We start from the raw sequence: 16894 nt of genomic DNA, 5'->3' as shown, positions 1-16894 counted from the left end.
TTAATCATAAATGGTTACATCGTGAGTACAAGAAGGAATAATCATTCATAACTCAATGTGAGTCGGCTAACAATTACACGCTGCTTTTAACCTCTGATACTGTGGTAGACATTTATGTTAAATTTCATGTTTTTGCTACATGTATATAAGGCAAAACAACTAGAGGCAGCTGCTGGCTTAATTGCTGACCAGGAAAATTCACCTTACAATCATTCCATACACCAAATATAGTAGACCTTTTACTTATCTGAGAAAATTTTCCTTCAATAAATAGGAAAACTACTGAAAAATGTACACGCAGATCACATGTTTCCAATTGGTAAAGATCTATATTTACTGGCAATTATAGTAGACCTTTTGCTTATCTGAGATATACACTTGACCATGATAACTTAACCTTGGTCAATTGTCCATGAAATGGGTTCAAGGTCAAGAAAAAACTGTCTAACAAGCATGAGGACTGTGCAAGATATGCACAATTTTTGCACATACAAAATATAATTTTACTATTACTCTGACATAATAAGAGAGTTTGTAAAAACATTACAAACAAGAATGTGTCCATAGTACATGGATGCCCCACTGGCACTATTGTCTCTATATTTTGTGGACTGTGAAATTGGGGTCAAAATTCTAATTTGGAATTTAAATTTGAAAGATCATATCATAGGGAACAGTGTGTTCTAAGTTTCAAGTCGATCGCTCATTTTCTCTTGTTTAGGAGAGTTATTGACACAAAGTGCTCATGAATAAATCAATGAAATTATGAAGAGAGAACAATCTGAAACTGCTAGTTCATTTTCAGAGATTAATAGTTCATGGTGCTATATAGCTAGCAATGAGTGACATGACAAACAAAGAACAGTCTTGAATTATCCTGAATTAGAAGTTATTCCCACAACTTATTTTAAAATGAGATGCAAATATATTTGAAATATGTATAAACTGACATAAATTGTTACCTATTGCTGGTATGCTGATGCACAATTCTTTAGAAAGCTGTAGATATGTTCTTCCTAAACTGTAAACATTCACCTGAAAGGATAAAAAGATGTATAATTTTTCTAAAAACATTAGTCGCCTTAGGCTGTTTTCTGCTCATTGGTTTGGTTGTTGTCACATTCATTGACATTTCAAGTTTCCGATCTCAATTTTATTAAAATAAATAATTAGACTTTTGATTTGACTAAAATACATATAATGTAGTTGTGATGAGTGAAAATAAATTATGTATAGAAATATAATGTTAGTCATACCATGTATTTTTTTCTTTATTTGAAGTTGATAAGTGTTCATATTATGAATTTTATAGACCAACATATACAGTCGACCATTTACTTAAAGCAACTATGAGGCAGAGATAAAATGAGAGGTTACAATACACAAATATAACATAATGCATATGCATTCAGAAGCTAAGTTGTAAGTATATACATACCTGAAGAATGTCACTGAAATCAAGCAACATATGTACTACAATTAAGGATAATAATATGAACATGATGAAGTTCAATCACATGCATTTGGTCAATTACAAAAACAACAGCTGACTGACTTAATTGAAGATGCATCAGGAGCATTGTCACGAATAATACAGTTTTAGATCTCTTGTCTATACTGTGGATTTGATTATTCTTGTAGGTTTCAATTGTTGTCATTGGTGAAACATTGAATATTTCTGGAACCTTGATTAAGTGGCTTTAACAAATTCTACAGCTCATGATCATATACACATAAAATGCATGCACAATTAGTTACCAACTTTTATTAATTCTATGAAATACACTAGCAGCAGTGTCCTCATAAGTCCCTAACACAGATGCCCATTGAGAATCTTTTAAGGTGCCCATTTAATTTCTAACACCAAACAATAATCTGTCTTTCTGTCTCAATTCATTACTCTATAACAAGTTAATGACAAGTCAAATGGTTTCATACATTCTTTTGTGAATTCTAATACTAATTTTGCATCTATTGCATGCAAACTACAACATCTATTTAAGTATTTATATTTGTATAAACAATGGTATATTCATTTAAAAATGAATGTACAACAGATGAGATATATATCAGTGGTGGTTCAATATCTTCATTTTAAGACTAATGACCATGTCATTTTAGTATCTAACATATTGTCTGTAAATTCATATTCTCTCAACTCAAAAAATTGTATCCTATGAGTCGATCTACTTAAACAGTGTCAAGGATATGAGGTGTTCCTTCAGTTCTACACACAAGGTATAAACAGGCAGCTATCACATGTGTTGTCTTTCTTCCCCTGGTCAATCTCTTATTTACAGCCATCTTAAAGAAGTTAAATGCTGTATCTATACAATGCTGATTCAGTCTCAGTTGAGAACCAACCTGCTGAATAGATCTTCTTCCTGAAATTGTCAAACACAGCATCTAACAAGTAAACTTTACAACAATAATATATAATAAAATTGATTTCAATATATTTACAGCACCTTGCAATTAATAAACTTGAAAACAACAATTCTAAAGTTAGTAGATTTCAATCCAATCAAGGGGCTTTGTACATTGTACACAGCTGTGCTTAACGAAATCTATTTCAAAGTGATGTGCGAATTGAGCTAAAAATGTAATGAAACATACCTTGAAATAGTTTAAAATAACTCTGTTTATGAGGAATGTATTGATAGTTCGAATCAATATGAATGTACAATATCAAAATTAAATTTATCTATAAATTCATATGAATAAACATACCCCAATAGGTATGCATTTTTTTAAAATTTATATAAAAAAGTTTTAAACAGATTACAAGGAACAGGTATTTTTAAAATACATAAATCAAATAGTTTTTCATGCCAATAACTGTAAAAGTTTTCATCACAAAATCAGCTGAATATGTTAGAGGGGCAAAAGATACCAGAGGGACAGTCAAACTCATAGATTTAAAATAAACTGACAACGCCATGGCTAAAAATAAAAAGACAAGCAGACAAATAATAGTACAGAAGACACAATATAGAAAACCAAAGATTAAGCAATACAAACCCCACCAAAATCTGGGGGTGATCTCAGGTGCTCTAGAAGAGTAAATGGATTTTGCTCCACATGTGGCACCTGTTGTGTTACTTATGTTATTACAATTCTGTTAAATAATCTAATTCGGTACGTCATATTCATGAAAAGGGAATTGTAGTTACGACATAAGGAACATATCGGATATCATCTGTGAAACGGTTATTCAATAACAGTCATCCAACTTGTGATGGCATCCGTAAAATTTATGAAAAGATGACTTCAACTTCACCATTTGGAACACTTTGTTTAATAGCTTCCTTGTAAGCAGCAACCCTCTATCAAGGAAATCATGATAGGAAATATAAGCCTGGGAGTGACTGGTCATTTTTCAAACTTTTGAAAATCTGTGCTTTGTTAACAATAAACACCAAAGAAATATGTTTTCTGAATGGAAATCAAAACATTGATTTCACGAACTGATTGTGACAGTTACCATTGAAAATCATGTTTAAAGTTTAATTGAATAAGATAAGTAGCTATCCAGAAAATAAGATAAGTACATAAATGTAGCCATACAGAAAACTAGTAGACTGAGGATTTGACTTCTTATTTACCATTTTCATATGTGACTGTCCTTGATTCTCTCTTGATGCCATGAGGAAAATTAATTCCCAAACTGTGTGGTTTTGATCCTACAAAACAAAGAGTTAAAATTTACTGACAAAATTGCTTAGTTTCAAAGTCAGGAAAAATGGCAATCATGAAAATATGTAAATTGCAGTCAGAGCTCAGGCATAAACAAGTTGATTTTTGTTTTTGACTTAAAGGAAGTCAAAACATGTATTTATTATAAAAATTGTGTTTTCAATTTTGGACTTACATGACTTATCTAAGTCAGAAAATGACAGACTTGTATAGGTCTATTTATGTTGATGAAAAAACTTAATTTTACTTGATGGCCAAAGTACACCACCTATGACAGCAAAAACCTGTCTGAGAGTTCACAAGGACTTGAGCTATCTATATTTAATTATCTAATTGAACATCCTTACTAAACACAGATATTTTACCTCATTAAGTGTGGTTCCATATGGTTGAATTGTAAGGTTAATTATCATTATCTCCAATTTTTTAGACTCTCATTCATATTTTTCTATAGAAGACAAAGCATTCTTTCAATGATGTCATTATTTGATTGAGATGCATGACCTTTTTATAAATATGAGTGGGTCTTGAGGTTAACCAATTTTGAGAACTTTTCAACTTGTAGGAGTCGATATAAGCAACTTTTTGATTCTGGTCAATTATTTCTTGCTTAACAATATTTGACTTATTAAAGTTGTATTTTGTCTTGCATTAAAGGGAGACAAATCCTTAAACCTACAAATTTAGACCTCTGTGAGTCAAAAGCAGATCCACACTTATTTATGTCTGAGCTCTGACTGAATTGTATGTTATGTGCTCAATTACATTTGAAACAGTTGCAGAAAATATTTGAAAGCGGCTATACATAAAATTAAAGTTGTGAAAAACGCAGATTATCAAACAAAAATGTAAACTTACATATATTACAAATAGTGTACACAATTGATGTTCAATAAAGTATAAAATGTAAATTCGGTTCTAAGATCTTAAAACAAAAAAAATCAATGTTTTTTTTAAATATTATACCATCAGATGACACAAATTGTCCTATAACAGATGATCCTCCACCAGCATTGTCTTCAAACTGAATCTCTGAGACAATAATCTGATCTTCCAAGACAGAACCACAGTTAGTACACACTGCATCACCTCTGGCTGGGTCACTGTCTATATCTGTACAACCACAATGGCTACATACTCCTGTGTTGGACATCACTATATGACTATATCTATCAACAACTGATGTACATGTATTCAAAATTCCTGTGAATATAATAAATATGTGTACAGGATATCAGTTAAAGTAGATGGCAGACTTGCAGTCTGTTTTACACAATAAGTGCTTGTATATAATCTTAAAATATAAAGCAAGGAGATGAACTTAATTCTTACAATTTTATATACATTTTTGCAACTAGATGAACCTTGACATAAAAACTGCCAAGTAATTTGAAGTAAATCCTCATCAACTCCCGATACATGTGCCTCCTTATCAATGCTTTAGTTAAACTTCTATCTACTATCTACTATCTATGAAGGCTTCCTTTAAAATTGTATTTAATAATGATTTTGATGAATGAATAAAAAAGTAAGAGCAGCCAACTAGGAAAAACAATAGTTAGTCTTTTTTCTAATTTTTTGGTTTTTTTTCAAAAAAAAAAATCTGATCCCCCCCAAAAAAAATTCTGGTCAACATGGTCATGATGGTCAAGCAGTTACAATTTTTTTTAATTCTGAATGCAGATTTCCCCAATACCTTTAATGTTCAATGACCTTAATATATATAAATAAATTATATAAAGTTTAATTTTGAATTGTTTTTTTTTATTGACACATGATTGAAAGCGTCAAAAAATTAAATGAAGTTGTTTACCATGTTTACGCGGTGCACAGAGAAAAAAATGTGACTCGTTGCTTATTTGTACTTATGCTGAATCAAAATAAATTTTCTTATCTTACTATCTTATCTTATCAGGGGGGGGGGGGGTCCATTACATTCCATCCCCCACCCCAAATTGAAAATTTATGGTTGCTCCCTTAGTTGATTAAAAATCAATCTTTGCTGTTTTAATAGTTCAAATTTTATTACAGCTAAGACATACACACACATGTCTTAGGTTATAGCAAGTATGCTATAATAACTTTCTTGGTTATACATGTAGCAGTATGTTTTGTAATACATATTCGTGATCAATGATCATCAATATTAACATTTTGTAACAATCTCATGTGCCATCCTTATAAATATTGAATCCCTACCAGGGAAGAACAAACAATTTGCTTCTAAAGTTTACCGATCTAACATTGTTGGGCTGATGTTTAGACAAATTAAAATATATATTTATTTGGGAAAATTTCCTAAAATTTTCATTCTACTAATGAACTCAAAATCGTTAATTTTTTTGTTTTCAGACTTTTTAAAATTCCCCCATTAGCACAGAAATATTTTTCCTTTTTCAAGTCTCTTTGTCAGACTACTTTGAGAAAAATATATATTTATCAGTCTAGTAAATTTTAGAAGAAACACAAGACCAAATCCATTTTTAATAATTTTTTGATATGAAAAAACATTACCTTATGGTTTCATTGTTTACATTGATTATGACGTTATAACATAAATTTATGGCATTTCCATGTCTTTATTAACCATTTTCAAGTTAAAATGTTTGAATTGAAAAAAAATATCCATAGACTTCTTCCCCTTTCACAAGTAATGCCTGTCTCATATTACAATAAACTGTAACTTAAAGCATAACTTGTTCTAAAATATCTTTGATAAAAAAAACTAAATCAAGAACAAATGAACAAATAAACAAATGTTTATTTCATTCTCTCAGTCATGTTAGTCATGATTATAAAACAATGCAAATTTTCCTATATTTACATGATTTAATACAAAAACACACACAACATGCACAAACTGTGACAAAGTCTATTTTTCTTATCTATATCTATCATGTCTAGTCTTATTTTAAAATAACCAATATCTGAATATCTGGACACTTAATTTATTCATTGTTACATTTATTTACTTGTCGCTTCTCGTCTTTTAAAATTATAGGGTATTATAGGTGTTATCTTTTAGTGTTTTAAAAATCATGATCATTGTTGTTTTAAGTCTTGTTAGATATATTTTTACTTGCTTTCATGTAAATAACTGCATAGATTTTAATAGCTTGTTATTATGACTAAAACTTTGAAGATTTAAAATTAAAAACATGAAATAAAATTGTTTTTAACAGCTTGTCTCCTTTGATCTCATGTGTGATTGGACAAGTATGACAATATAATGGCTAAATATTTTTAGCAATACACTTTCGAAACTCGTTTACAAATTACTAAACACACAACCAATAAAATTTTGACTCGATTGTTATTATTTTTTACAAAAAAATACAATGTACGATTTGTATAATTCATACATTTGTAGTATATTTGGGCCCGAAAACATGTAGAGTGCGAATGGACTTTGGGTGCAAACGTGAAGCGTGTGAACGTGAAAGGGAGCGAACGTGAGTGGGCGCGAACATGATTGGGCGCTAATGGACCCAGATTCATATTAAAGGGTCTCAATATTAATTAGTAAGACCATATATTTTTTCACCTTCAGAAATCGTTCCACTAGACCTAAAATTGAAACATACAACAATCACTTTTTCATTGGGGTCGCAGATATTTTGAATGTCAAAATTTTAAAGGAGCCTGTGTGATGTCCAGTACAAATGGCGGGCAAATAGCGATAAGGTGTATGGAATATATTATAAAAAAAAACAATACACAACAAAATATATATATTTTAACTTTCATGTATCTAGTGGATACAAGTCCTTAAAAAAAGTAATCAAATGGACAGGTTAGTCAGTACATGCAGTAGTTTGTGAGGTGTTTCACCATATTTATTTTCAGGCATTTGTTTTGATGAACCAAATCATAACTGAAAGATCGCCCCATTCAATATAAAAACCTTACAATAGTTTATAACTTATGTCTAGCGTCTATTTTATAAACGGAAAATATGAATGCAAATCGTATTCGTTATGATGTTATGAACTCTACCAACTTACAATTTCAAAAATCAACATTATTTAGACCGGAAATTGATATAAAATGATGAAACAGCAGCGATATTCCCCGTCGAAATACATTTTAAAAAGATATTACGAATACCAGACCTTTCATGTATCTGTAAACATAGATCATGTTATCAATTTTTTATAACTACAACTATAAAATAAATATATACATATATACAGTAAAAAAAATAGGTAAAGTTTTGTATGTTGTGCATCAGATTCTTATAGGGACAGGCTAAAACCAAACAGTATCCGACCGGTGTTGATTGTCTTTTTGTCAAGTTGACACTTCTAAAGACAGAGACTTGTTTCTAGAGGCAGTTTATTTCAGTTAATAGTTAAGAAAATACAAGAAATTACAAAAATCAAGAATATAGGTAAACATGATTGAAGGAAGCACTATAAAATGTTTTTATTTCCCGAATTACAGGGCCCATAATTTAAGGGCATAAAATCAGTAATTACAACAACAAACATCTCACAGCACTTGTTCATTTAAGATAATTTAAATGTATATTTAGTATGTTAGCTTTGGTCAAAATAAGACAACAACTATATTTTCATATTTATTTATCTTGCCTTTCAATTCTACAGTTTGATTTTTTTTCTATCACTGGCATGTAAATAGTTTACAAAATCTGACAATTTTGCACAACATGCAGCTTTAAAAATAAACAAATCAGAAGACTCATAGTAACTATATATTTGAGAAAGTCATGATACATATAAAACTTTATTAAAAGAAATATTTTCATTTACCTGTGTATAACAGGACATAATTTTTTTCAAAATTAAAGTTTTTCTGAAATTGTTTAACAACATTGCAGTGGTACAATATGGTATAATACTTTTACTTAAATTATTCATCCCTTATTTTTATTATTATGTATTTATATTGTACCATAGATCAAATTTATTTGTTCATTGTGTGTTGTGTGTGTTACTATGTTTTTTGATTGAGTTGACTGAAAGCCATTCCCAGTGGCGGATCAAGAAATTTTCGTAAGTGGGGGCCCACTGACTGACCTAAGAGGGGGCCCACTCCAGTCACGCTTCAGTGATTCCCTATACAAGCAACCAAATTTTTTACAAAAAGGGGGGGGGGGGCGGCCCCCTCCTAAATCCACCTCTGATTCCAATTGATATTTTATAGTGTGTCTAAATCTGTCTTTGTTGTGATGTTACACTATTGTTTTAGATCAGGGAGAAGGTTTGGTACCATTAAAACATTTAATCCTGCAGCAATTGTTTGCACCTGTCCTAAGTCAGGAATTTGATGTTCAGTAGTTGTCTTTGATTTATGTGGTTCATTAGTATTTCTTGTTTTTATATAGATTAAACCATTGGTTTTCCTGTTTGAATGGTTTTACACTAGTTAGTAATTTTTTGGAGCTCTTTATACATGAAGCTTGCTGTTTGGTGTGAGCCAAGGCTCTGTGTTGAAGAATACCTTGACCTATAACATGTATAATGGTTTCAAAGTCAAGAATAATGTCTATTTTTGGTCCCTCAGGAATAGATAACCTTAATTACATGTAGCTGTACCGTATTTTGCAAAACTTTTAGGAATTTTTTATCCTCAATGCTCTTCAACCTCCAACTTTATATGGTCTTAAAACCTTTTTAAGTTTTTTTGGGTCAAGCCTCACATTTTAGTCTTACAGAGACGAAACATGCATCTGACATACTAAATTACAACCCTGGTATATCTATAATGAGTTTAATGCACTCTCAAGTATTGTCTGGAAAAGAAGTGTATAAAATTGTGATTTTGATGTTCCTTGTATTCCTTTATATCCAGTTCATCTTTTGTATTGATAAAAACTGAACATTTACTTCTTGTTAAATACAACATTGTATTTGAATTAATGTCTTCTAACAGTACAGGACATGTAGCGATGCTATACAGTTCTCTATTTTAGAATCATTTTACATTGTCACTATTTTCAGGATAGAAGAAGTGTGTTCACAATGTACATCCAAGACAAAGTAATAAAATAAGATCAATCTAAACAGAAAGATGTCAATTTCAAATACAGAAAAGGAGATAGAATGTGTTATTCATTGGTTCAGTGGATGGAGTGGGATGCAGAAAGGTGACTTCTTGAAAGACTTAGTTGACAAGGCAAACCCCGTGTCTATAGAGACGTTGTTTGATTCAATGCATCAGCTTAAAGTGAATGATCGCCCACCAAGTATTTTTCAGTGCCAGCTTAAACTCTTTACACAGTGGTTTGAATCTTGGACAGAAAGTGATAGAAATAATTTGATAATCAAACTTCAAGAAGTTAGCCCAGACTTTGTTAGGCAGTTTAATGAATTAGTATCTACAGCATCGTGATATTTCAATGATTACAGATGTACATGATATTTTCAGCTTTAGTAATTACCATACAATATGCAGTGAGCAGATGGTGTAATCATGTTAAAGTTGTATTGTAACTACTCAGTAAACATATTGAAAAATACTTTGTTTTATTATTCAAAGTTGGCTGTAATGGAAAAAAACACGGAGTTATAACAGTGAGCTGTTGTCATCTGACAGCTCTACTTCGACATAATAATCAGTCAAAAATCTTAGTCTGAAAGGAATTTGCCAATTGATACATAAATTTCCTCCACCTAACACTCGACTATTATTCTAGGTGTTTTAACCAACCAAGACCAATAAAAAGTGTTAATCTACTTAGAATAATTATGCATAAGCAGGATGAGAACAAATTTATTGGAAAGGTTGTCTAAAAATGTTCTAGTATAAACAGAAAAGGAGGCAGGAAATTTAGCACTTCAGAAATAAAGTAATATGTTTTCAAAGTCCCAAAAAATTGGATTCCACCTGACTGCCCATTGATTCCTAGAGCACTGTCCTATAGGGGTTCTTTCTTGTACATATTTAGAGCTTGGCATACTTTTCAAAGTACAAGAGGCAATAGATTAAACTTGCACATTCACACTAGCCTGGTTACCCATTCAGCCTTATCAATATCAGTAGACTGCCAGACCACCAATATCCAGATTGCCATATTTATTTTACCATGTAAATCTTAAATGATGATTGAGAGATTATGATTAGACGGACAGTTTTAATGTTCTTGTTCATAAAAATTATTCTTACTCCAAGGCGATCAGTCTTTTCTATTTCTCCTTATATAATTAATGCAGCATACTTCATAGAGGAGCAGCAAATACCAATTTTAAAGTCAATGAATTGACCCAGCCAGGGTTTGAACCAACAACTTCCTGCCCTCAAGGTGAACAATTTTGATTATGCAAATATTGAAATTAAAGTAGCAATACTTTAACATCGTTACAAGTTACATAAGTTATGAAGATATTCAGTCATTGAACCCATACTGAGGTACACGGCTTAACAATCTACATGACACTGAGATGTGCCAATGCTAATAGTATTAAATACAACTGCATACAAAATGCAAATACCATTGACTTTGTCTTATTTTAAGTTGTTCCCTTTAAACAAACCTAAACACAAACATAAACTAGTGAACTATGTTAAAAGTTTCAGTCAATGTACCAAAAAGAGGGGATAATCTCCATGGAATTAATACTGGCAAATGCCAATAAATTTGCATACCAAAAGACAATAACAATTAAAACCAAGGAGTAAACAAAGACTCATGAAACCAAAAGACATTAACATCAACAGTTACAAAACATATATTAGGTGCTCTGGAAGGGTAAGCATTTCCTGCACTGTATACAGCACCGTCATGTTATTTCTTTGTTCAGTTTGGTAATGATGGAAGGTTATTATGACTGAGGAAGAATATTAGATATGATTTCTGACACATTTTGTCATAATGGCCAATCAGCTCATGATGGCGACCGTAAAATTCTGGAATGATGACCTTAATTGATTAATTCATAGCCCTGTCAAAGCAACTTTTGAGAAAACAGTATTCAGAATCCTTGTTCAACAAAAACAACGTACTTTGAGCTCTTGAGTAACGTATCAATTGAGATATATATACTCTATGCTTGTGCCACTGGGATGTTGCTACATAATCAAAGCGCGAAAGCGCTGTAAAGGCAGTTAATTACAGGTTGTGTGTATTTCTAGTCCAGTTATATCATTATCTTCCATGGATAGAACAGAGGTGGTTTGTAGAATTTAAGATTTAGAGTTCTTTTGTACCTAGTTCACCTATATCTAGTCTACTGTTTACAGTATATTTTCTGTGCCTCCCATGAAATGCATTTTTAGCCATGGCCTTGTCAGTTTGCTTTAAATTTATGAGTTTGACTGTCCCTTTGGTGTCTTCCGTCCCTTTTCTTTAGACATATAAGAACTTTTCCTTTTCAATATTAATAGACTATTTTTAATTATTGATTGTATACACATATTCTATGACTCCCATAAAAAAAGTTCACAAAGATTGACTAGTCTCTGTACTGTGTGTATAGCAAGGACATCAAGTAACATAATGGTAAATGTACATAGTAACATGTCAACTTTTTTGATGACCATACCTGTCAACTGTCAGTTTTTGCAGAGTATTTCCCCAATCGAGCTCAAGGCTCCCAAATGGAAATTTTGTACGAAGAAGCCAAAATCCACATTAGAATATATTTGAAGGGAATCCATGACAAATCGCCCCACTTTAAAAACAAGGGTGCACACACTGAAATGTCTATTCTTCTTTACTAATCATTGATATTATGTTGATAGTCCTAATAATAAAGCGTTATTACAACTGTCACATAATCTTAACATAAACCAAGAAAACTAAACATTGACCTTTGAACCATGAAAATGAGGTCAAGGTCAGATAAACCATGCCAGGTAGACATGTACAGCTTACAATTCTTCCATACAACAAATAAAATTGACTTATTGCTTATAGTGTAAGAAAAACAGATCAAAACACAAAAGCTTAACACTGAGCAATGAACCGTAAAAAATGAGATCAAGGTCAAATAAAACCTGTGCGACTGACATATAGATCATGAAATATTTCCATACACCAAATATAGTTGACCTATTGCATATAGTATTAGAAAAAAAGGCCAAATCTCAAAAACTTAACTTTGACCACTGAACCATGAAAATAAGGTCAAGGTCATATGACACCGGCCAGGTAGACCTGTACACCTTACAACCATTCCATACACAAAATATAGAAGACCTATTGCAAACAGTATAAGAAAAACAGACCAAAACACAAAACTTAACTATAACCACTAAACCATGAAAATGAGGTCAAGGTCAGATGACACCTGCCAGTTGGACATGTACACCTTACAGTGCTTCCATACACCGAATATACTAGACCTATTGCTTATAGTATCTCAGATATGGACTTGACCACCAACTTAACCTTGTTCGCTGATCCATGAAATGAGGTCGAGGTCAAGTGAAAACTGTCTGACGAGCAAGAGGACCTTGCAAGGTACGCACATACCAAATATAGTTATCCTATTACTTATAATAAGAGAGAATTTAACATTACAAAAAATTTTAACTTTTTTTTCAAGTAGTAACTGAACCATGAAAATGAAATCAAGGACATTGGACATGTGACCGACGGAATCTTCATAACATGAGGCAACCATATACAAAGTATGAAGCATCCAGGTCTCGGACCTTCTAAAATATAAATCTATTAAGAACTGAGCTAACATCGCCGCCGCCGTATCACTATCCCTACAATGTATGTTGAGCTTTCTGCGACAAAAGTCGCAGGCTCGACAAAAAAACTGCCCCAACCTGAATTACCAAATCGCCCCACTTGTGAACTGTGATAAATCCCGTTAATATTTCTCCTGCCAACTGGTCCCACCTAATGGAAATGGGTGAAATCTAGATAAATATATTATTAACCAGGATGAATTTAGTAACGCCAACTCGCCCAACTTATGGAAAAAGATGTTATTCCATTAAATATAAGTTAAATTCCTTATATTGCATTTTGATACATTTAACTGGTTTCTTTTCAACTGTTATGCAAATAACTAAGCTTCAAAACTTACAGTTATTCTTCAACAATCAGTTTTATTTTTAGAATTATAATTTCAGTATATATCAATAATACATGTAGTAATTAAATTAATTTTTGGTTTGTTTGTATTCTGTGTAGATTAGTTTTCGTTAAAGTGGTGCGAGTTTTTATTTTTAATTGTATATATTAATCTAAATATTACCGTTTTTTTAAGTAGGGCGAGTTGACAGGAGTAATATTAAACATGATTTAACCAATTTCACATGTGGGGCGATTTGATAAATCAGTGTGTGGCAGTTTTTAAAAAAGTGGGGTGATTAGCCAGTGGGGCAACTTGTCCTGCTTCCATTTGAAGGCTCCCTTGAAGGTTTTGTAAGACTATATTGACCATCTTTCACGTAAAACCCCCATGTGCAATATGAAGTTGGCAGATATGTTTCTAACTCCAGGCAAAATCTACCGGTATGAATGAAAAAGAAGTTTTCAATTAAAGCTCTGTGGCCATAACAGCTGTCTCATTAGCATTTAACCACTTCCCATATTTGCAATTAAAACAATAGAAGAAAATTATTCAACACAAAAACAAAACTTGTAAATATGAAATTCTCTTTACGGTATGAGTTTTTCTCATAGTTTGAGATTGTACAGTAGTACATGTACCTGTAACTGCTTATACCTATTTCTTATTCACTTTTGCTTGATAAACTCACTAAATATCATATACATTGTACCACATCTCCTTATTTTTATAAGCATTCCAATAACATGAACAATTGTAATTCAATTCTATATACCAAAGCAAAATGAACTGCACCACTTTCATTCATTAGTATGCATTTTTTGACAAAATACAAGTTCTTAAATGACACAATATATATTTATTGATAAAAAAATTAAATTTAGTATACAACTCTTTAACAGGTATAAAAAAAAAAGCACAGCTTTGTCATAACTTGTGAAATCTGTGCTGAAAACATAGACATTGATGGTATTTGAGTAATTCCATATGTGAAGCTCAACATTAGCTCGTCAGTTGGTGGTGGACAGTTATAGTTCCTTTCTGCAGGCTAGGATGAATGACTTTTCAGGAAAACCAATTTCACAAATCAAAACTTTCCTCTAGATTTCTCCTACAATATTCATCCAGTTTAGTTCTTTTGTTTTAATTGGACACCGTCCTGATTTTTAATTTTGCAAACCATTCAGTCTCTTGCTTGCAAATGGAGCATGAAAATAGGATGGGTATGGCAGTAGACAAGTCTCTTTAAAGTGGGTTTGTGCCCTGAAAAAAAGTTTTATAACTTAAGTTTTTTTTAAACTTGTGCAACACACATACCTAAATAACTATAACATAGAAGAGAGCATCATTCGTGTCAATGTTTTGTTCCTTTTTACATTGTCATTGATATTTTTTCAGAAAGCCTGAGGCATAACTCGTGAATTCCTGTCATTACATCCTAAATTAACATAATTACTGCTAGAATAATTATCAGTATGATATACGTACACTATCATTTTACAGCCCAAGTCTTCAGTATATATAATTGTTGCATTCATTCACTCCTGTGTTCAGTCGTTCAAAAATATTTAAACATCAACAAATGAACTTTAATAAGGACAAGAAAACACTAGAAAATATACGTACATTCAATCCGTGTTAAAGAGTATTTGAAAGAGAAATATATCTGGTTAAACGATGTATAAAGGAGGAAAAATTGTAGACATTGCATTACGATGTTTCTACCTAATAGCACGTGGAGATGTTTACATATTTAGACTTGACCCAGTATGACCCGTACCTTGTAGGTCACCGCCGTCGTTTAAACACTCGACTACAGTCGTGTAAGACAGTAAAAAGCTTAAGCCTGTACTATTTACGTGAAGTAAATGTTTTGTTCTGTACATTTAAATTGTTTTACCTGATAGCAAGGACGTATATCTATCCGTTTCCTTCTCAATTCACTTTGTCAAATCCTTCGAGCTTCTTCAAAACATACGTATTACTGCGCCGGAAGTGAGAAAAATATGAGAAATCCTCGTAAAATAATGTTATTTTCAATTTTGTGGTTTCCATTTTGTTATATTTATTATACAAAGATAAAAAAAAGTTACGATTAATCATGAATTTGCATATCATTATACGGAACGTTTATGGACTATTTTTTTAGCTGTAAATCGGCCATTTTGGCGGGAAATCATATACACATACACACGTAGATTGGCTGGTACCCGATCGTAATATTACACATCACATATATCAAATAGCTAATACCCGGAACGTAGTACGGGGAACCAGGATAATACGTAGACAACATACATAACTAGAAACGCTTTTACGGTTTCTCGTTCATAAACCGAATTCCGCTTTGAATTATAGAAGATGCAATATTAATCATGTTCAGTCGACTTTTCATTGTTATATCAACGTCTGAACTAATTAAAGAATCTTTAGATGTCAGATAACACTCGAAATTGACCCGACCTCTTTCCACACGGAATACACATAATGATAGTTTGTAGTCAGGTTGACTGTTTATAATGCAAAATACACACTAATAACAATTTCTATAAAACGAACAATACACACTGATCGTTTCTTTAGTCCCCAATGTAAATGAAAGAAACAAAAACCATATTATACCATAAAAAGAAGAGGAGAAATTCGAACATTTCCGGGTCTATTTCTGGCCAAAAGACCCCCTGCAAAGATTGCGTATGAAAAGATGAACCTCATGACTTAAAAGTCAGGCCTTAAAGCACTGCCTTTAAAAATGGAAAGTTAACTAGGCCGTTAGTTTTCCTATTTGAATTGTTTTACATTGTCTTATCAGGGCCTTTTATAGCTGACTGTGCGGTTTGGGCTTTGCTCAATGTTGAAGGCCGTACAGTGACCTATAGTTGTTAATATTTGTGTCATTTTGGTCTTTTGTGGGTGGTTGTCTCATTGGCAATCATACCACATCTTCTTTTTTATATATTATATAGGAAAATTAAAATTATCACATTTGTTATAAATTTTGGTATTTAACCTACCATCAGTAGTCATTTCCAGATAAAGAACTTAATATAGAAGCAGATTTATCTGTGTCGGTAGTATCTTTAATTTCAAGTTCACTTGGATATATATTCATTGACTTAACATGAGAAGTTCATCTTAAACTGATCTAATCACAGTTTAATACAACTGCATACCAAATATAATTGACCTTCCACTTGTGGTTCATC

At 31.9% G+C, this 16894-nt stretch overlaps 2 protein-coding genes and 1 long non-coding RNA gene across 3 annotated transcripts in view; 1 reads left to right on the top strand and 2 right to left on the bottom strand.

Annotated features, from left to right (window-relative positions):
- The window catches only part of LOC134712007 (transcription factor IIIB 90 kDa subunit-like), a 30890-nt gene extending 23126 nt beyond the window's left edge, over positions 1-7764 (bottom strand). The window contains exons 1-6 of the mRNA XM_063573087.1: positions 7701-7764; positions 4663-4899; positions 3606-3683; positions 2212-2384; positions 1439-1471; positions 963-1035 (exon numbers count right to left, since the gene is read on the bottom strand). Coding sequence (XP_063429157.1) covers positions 963-1035; positions 1439-1471; positions 2212-2384; positions 3606-3683; positions 4663-4849 — 544 coding nt within the window. The 5' untranslated portion in view covers positions 4850-4899; positions 7701-7764. The remainder of the gene's footprint in view (positions 1-962; positions 1036-1438; positions 1472-2211; positions 2385-3605; positions 3684-4662; positions 4900-7700) is intronic.
- Positions 7765-9729: 1965 nt separating this feature from the next.
- On the top strand, positions 9730-10050 carry LOC134710920 (uncharacterized protein C14orf119-like). Its single transcript, XM_063571335.1, has one exon. The coding sequence runs from the start codon at positions 9730-9732 to the stop codon at positions 10048-10050; it is 321 nt and encodes a 106-aa protein (XP_063427405.1).
- A 4482-nt stretch (positions 10051-14532) lies between these two features.
- LOC134712006 (uncharacterized) lies at positions 14533-16439 on the bottom strand. Its single transcript, XR_010106251.1, has 2 exons — positions 15589-16439; positions 14533-14951 (listed from the first exon to the last, which is right to left on the bottom strand). It is a non-coding gene; the product is annotated as an uncharacterized LOC134712006 (long non-coding RNA).
- Positions 16440-16894: the final 455 nt, after the last annotated feature.

The sequence above is a fragment of the Mytilus trossulus genome, chromosome 3, assembly GCF_036588685.1.
Source record: "Mytilus trossulus isolate FHL-02 chromosome 3, PNRI_Mtr1.1.1.hap1, whole genome shotgun sequence".
NCBI lineage: Eukaryota > Metazoa > Mollusca > Bivalvia > Mytilida > Mytilidae > Mytilus > Mytilus trossulus.
This window is presented reverse-complemented; position numbering and strand designations above follow the sequence as displayed.

Coding starts and splice junctions, on each gene's coding strand:
- LOC134710920 (XM_063571335.1), top strand. CDS start 9,730: ATGTCAATTTCAAATACAGAAAAGGAGATAGAATGTGTTATTCATTGG.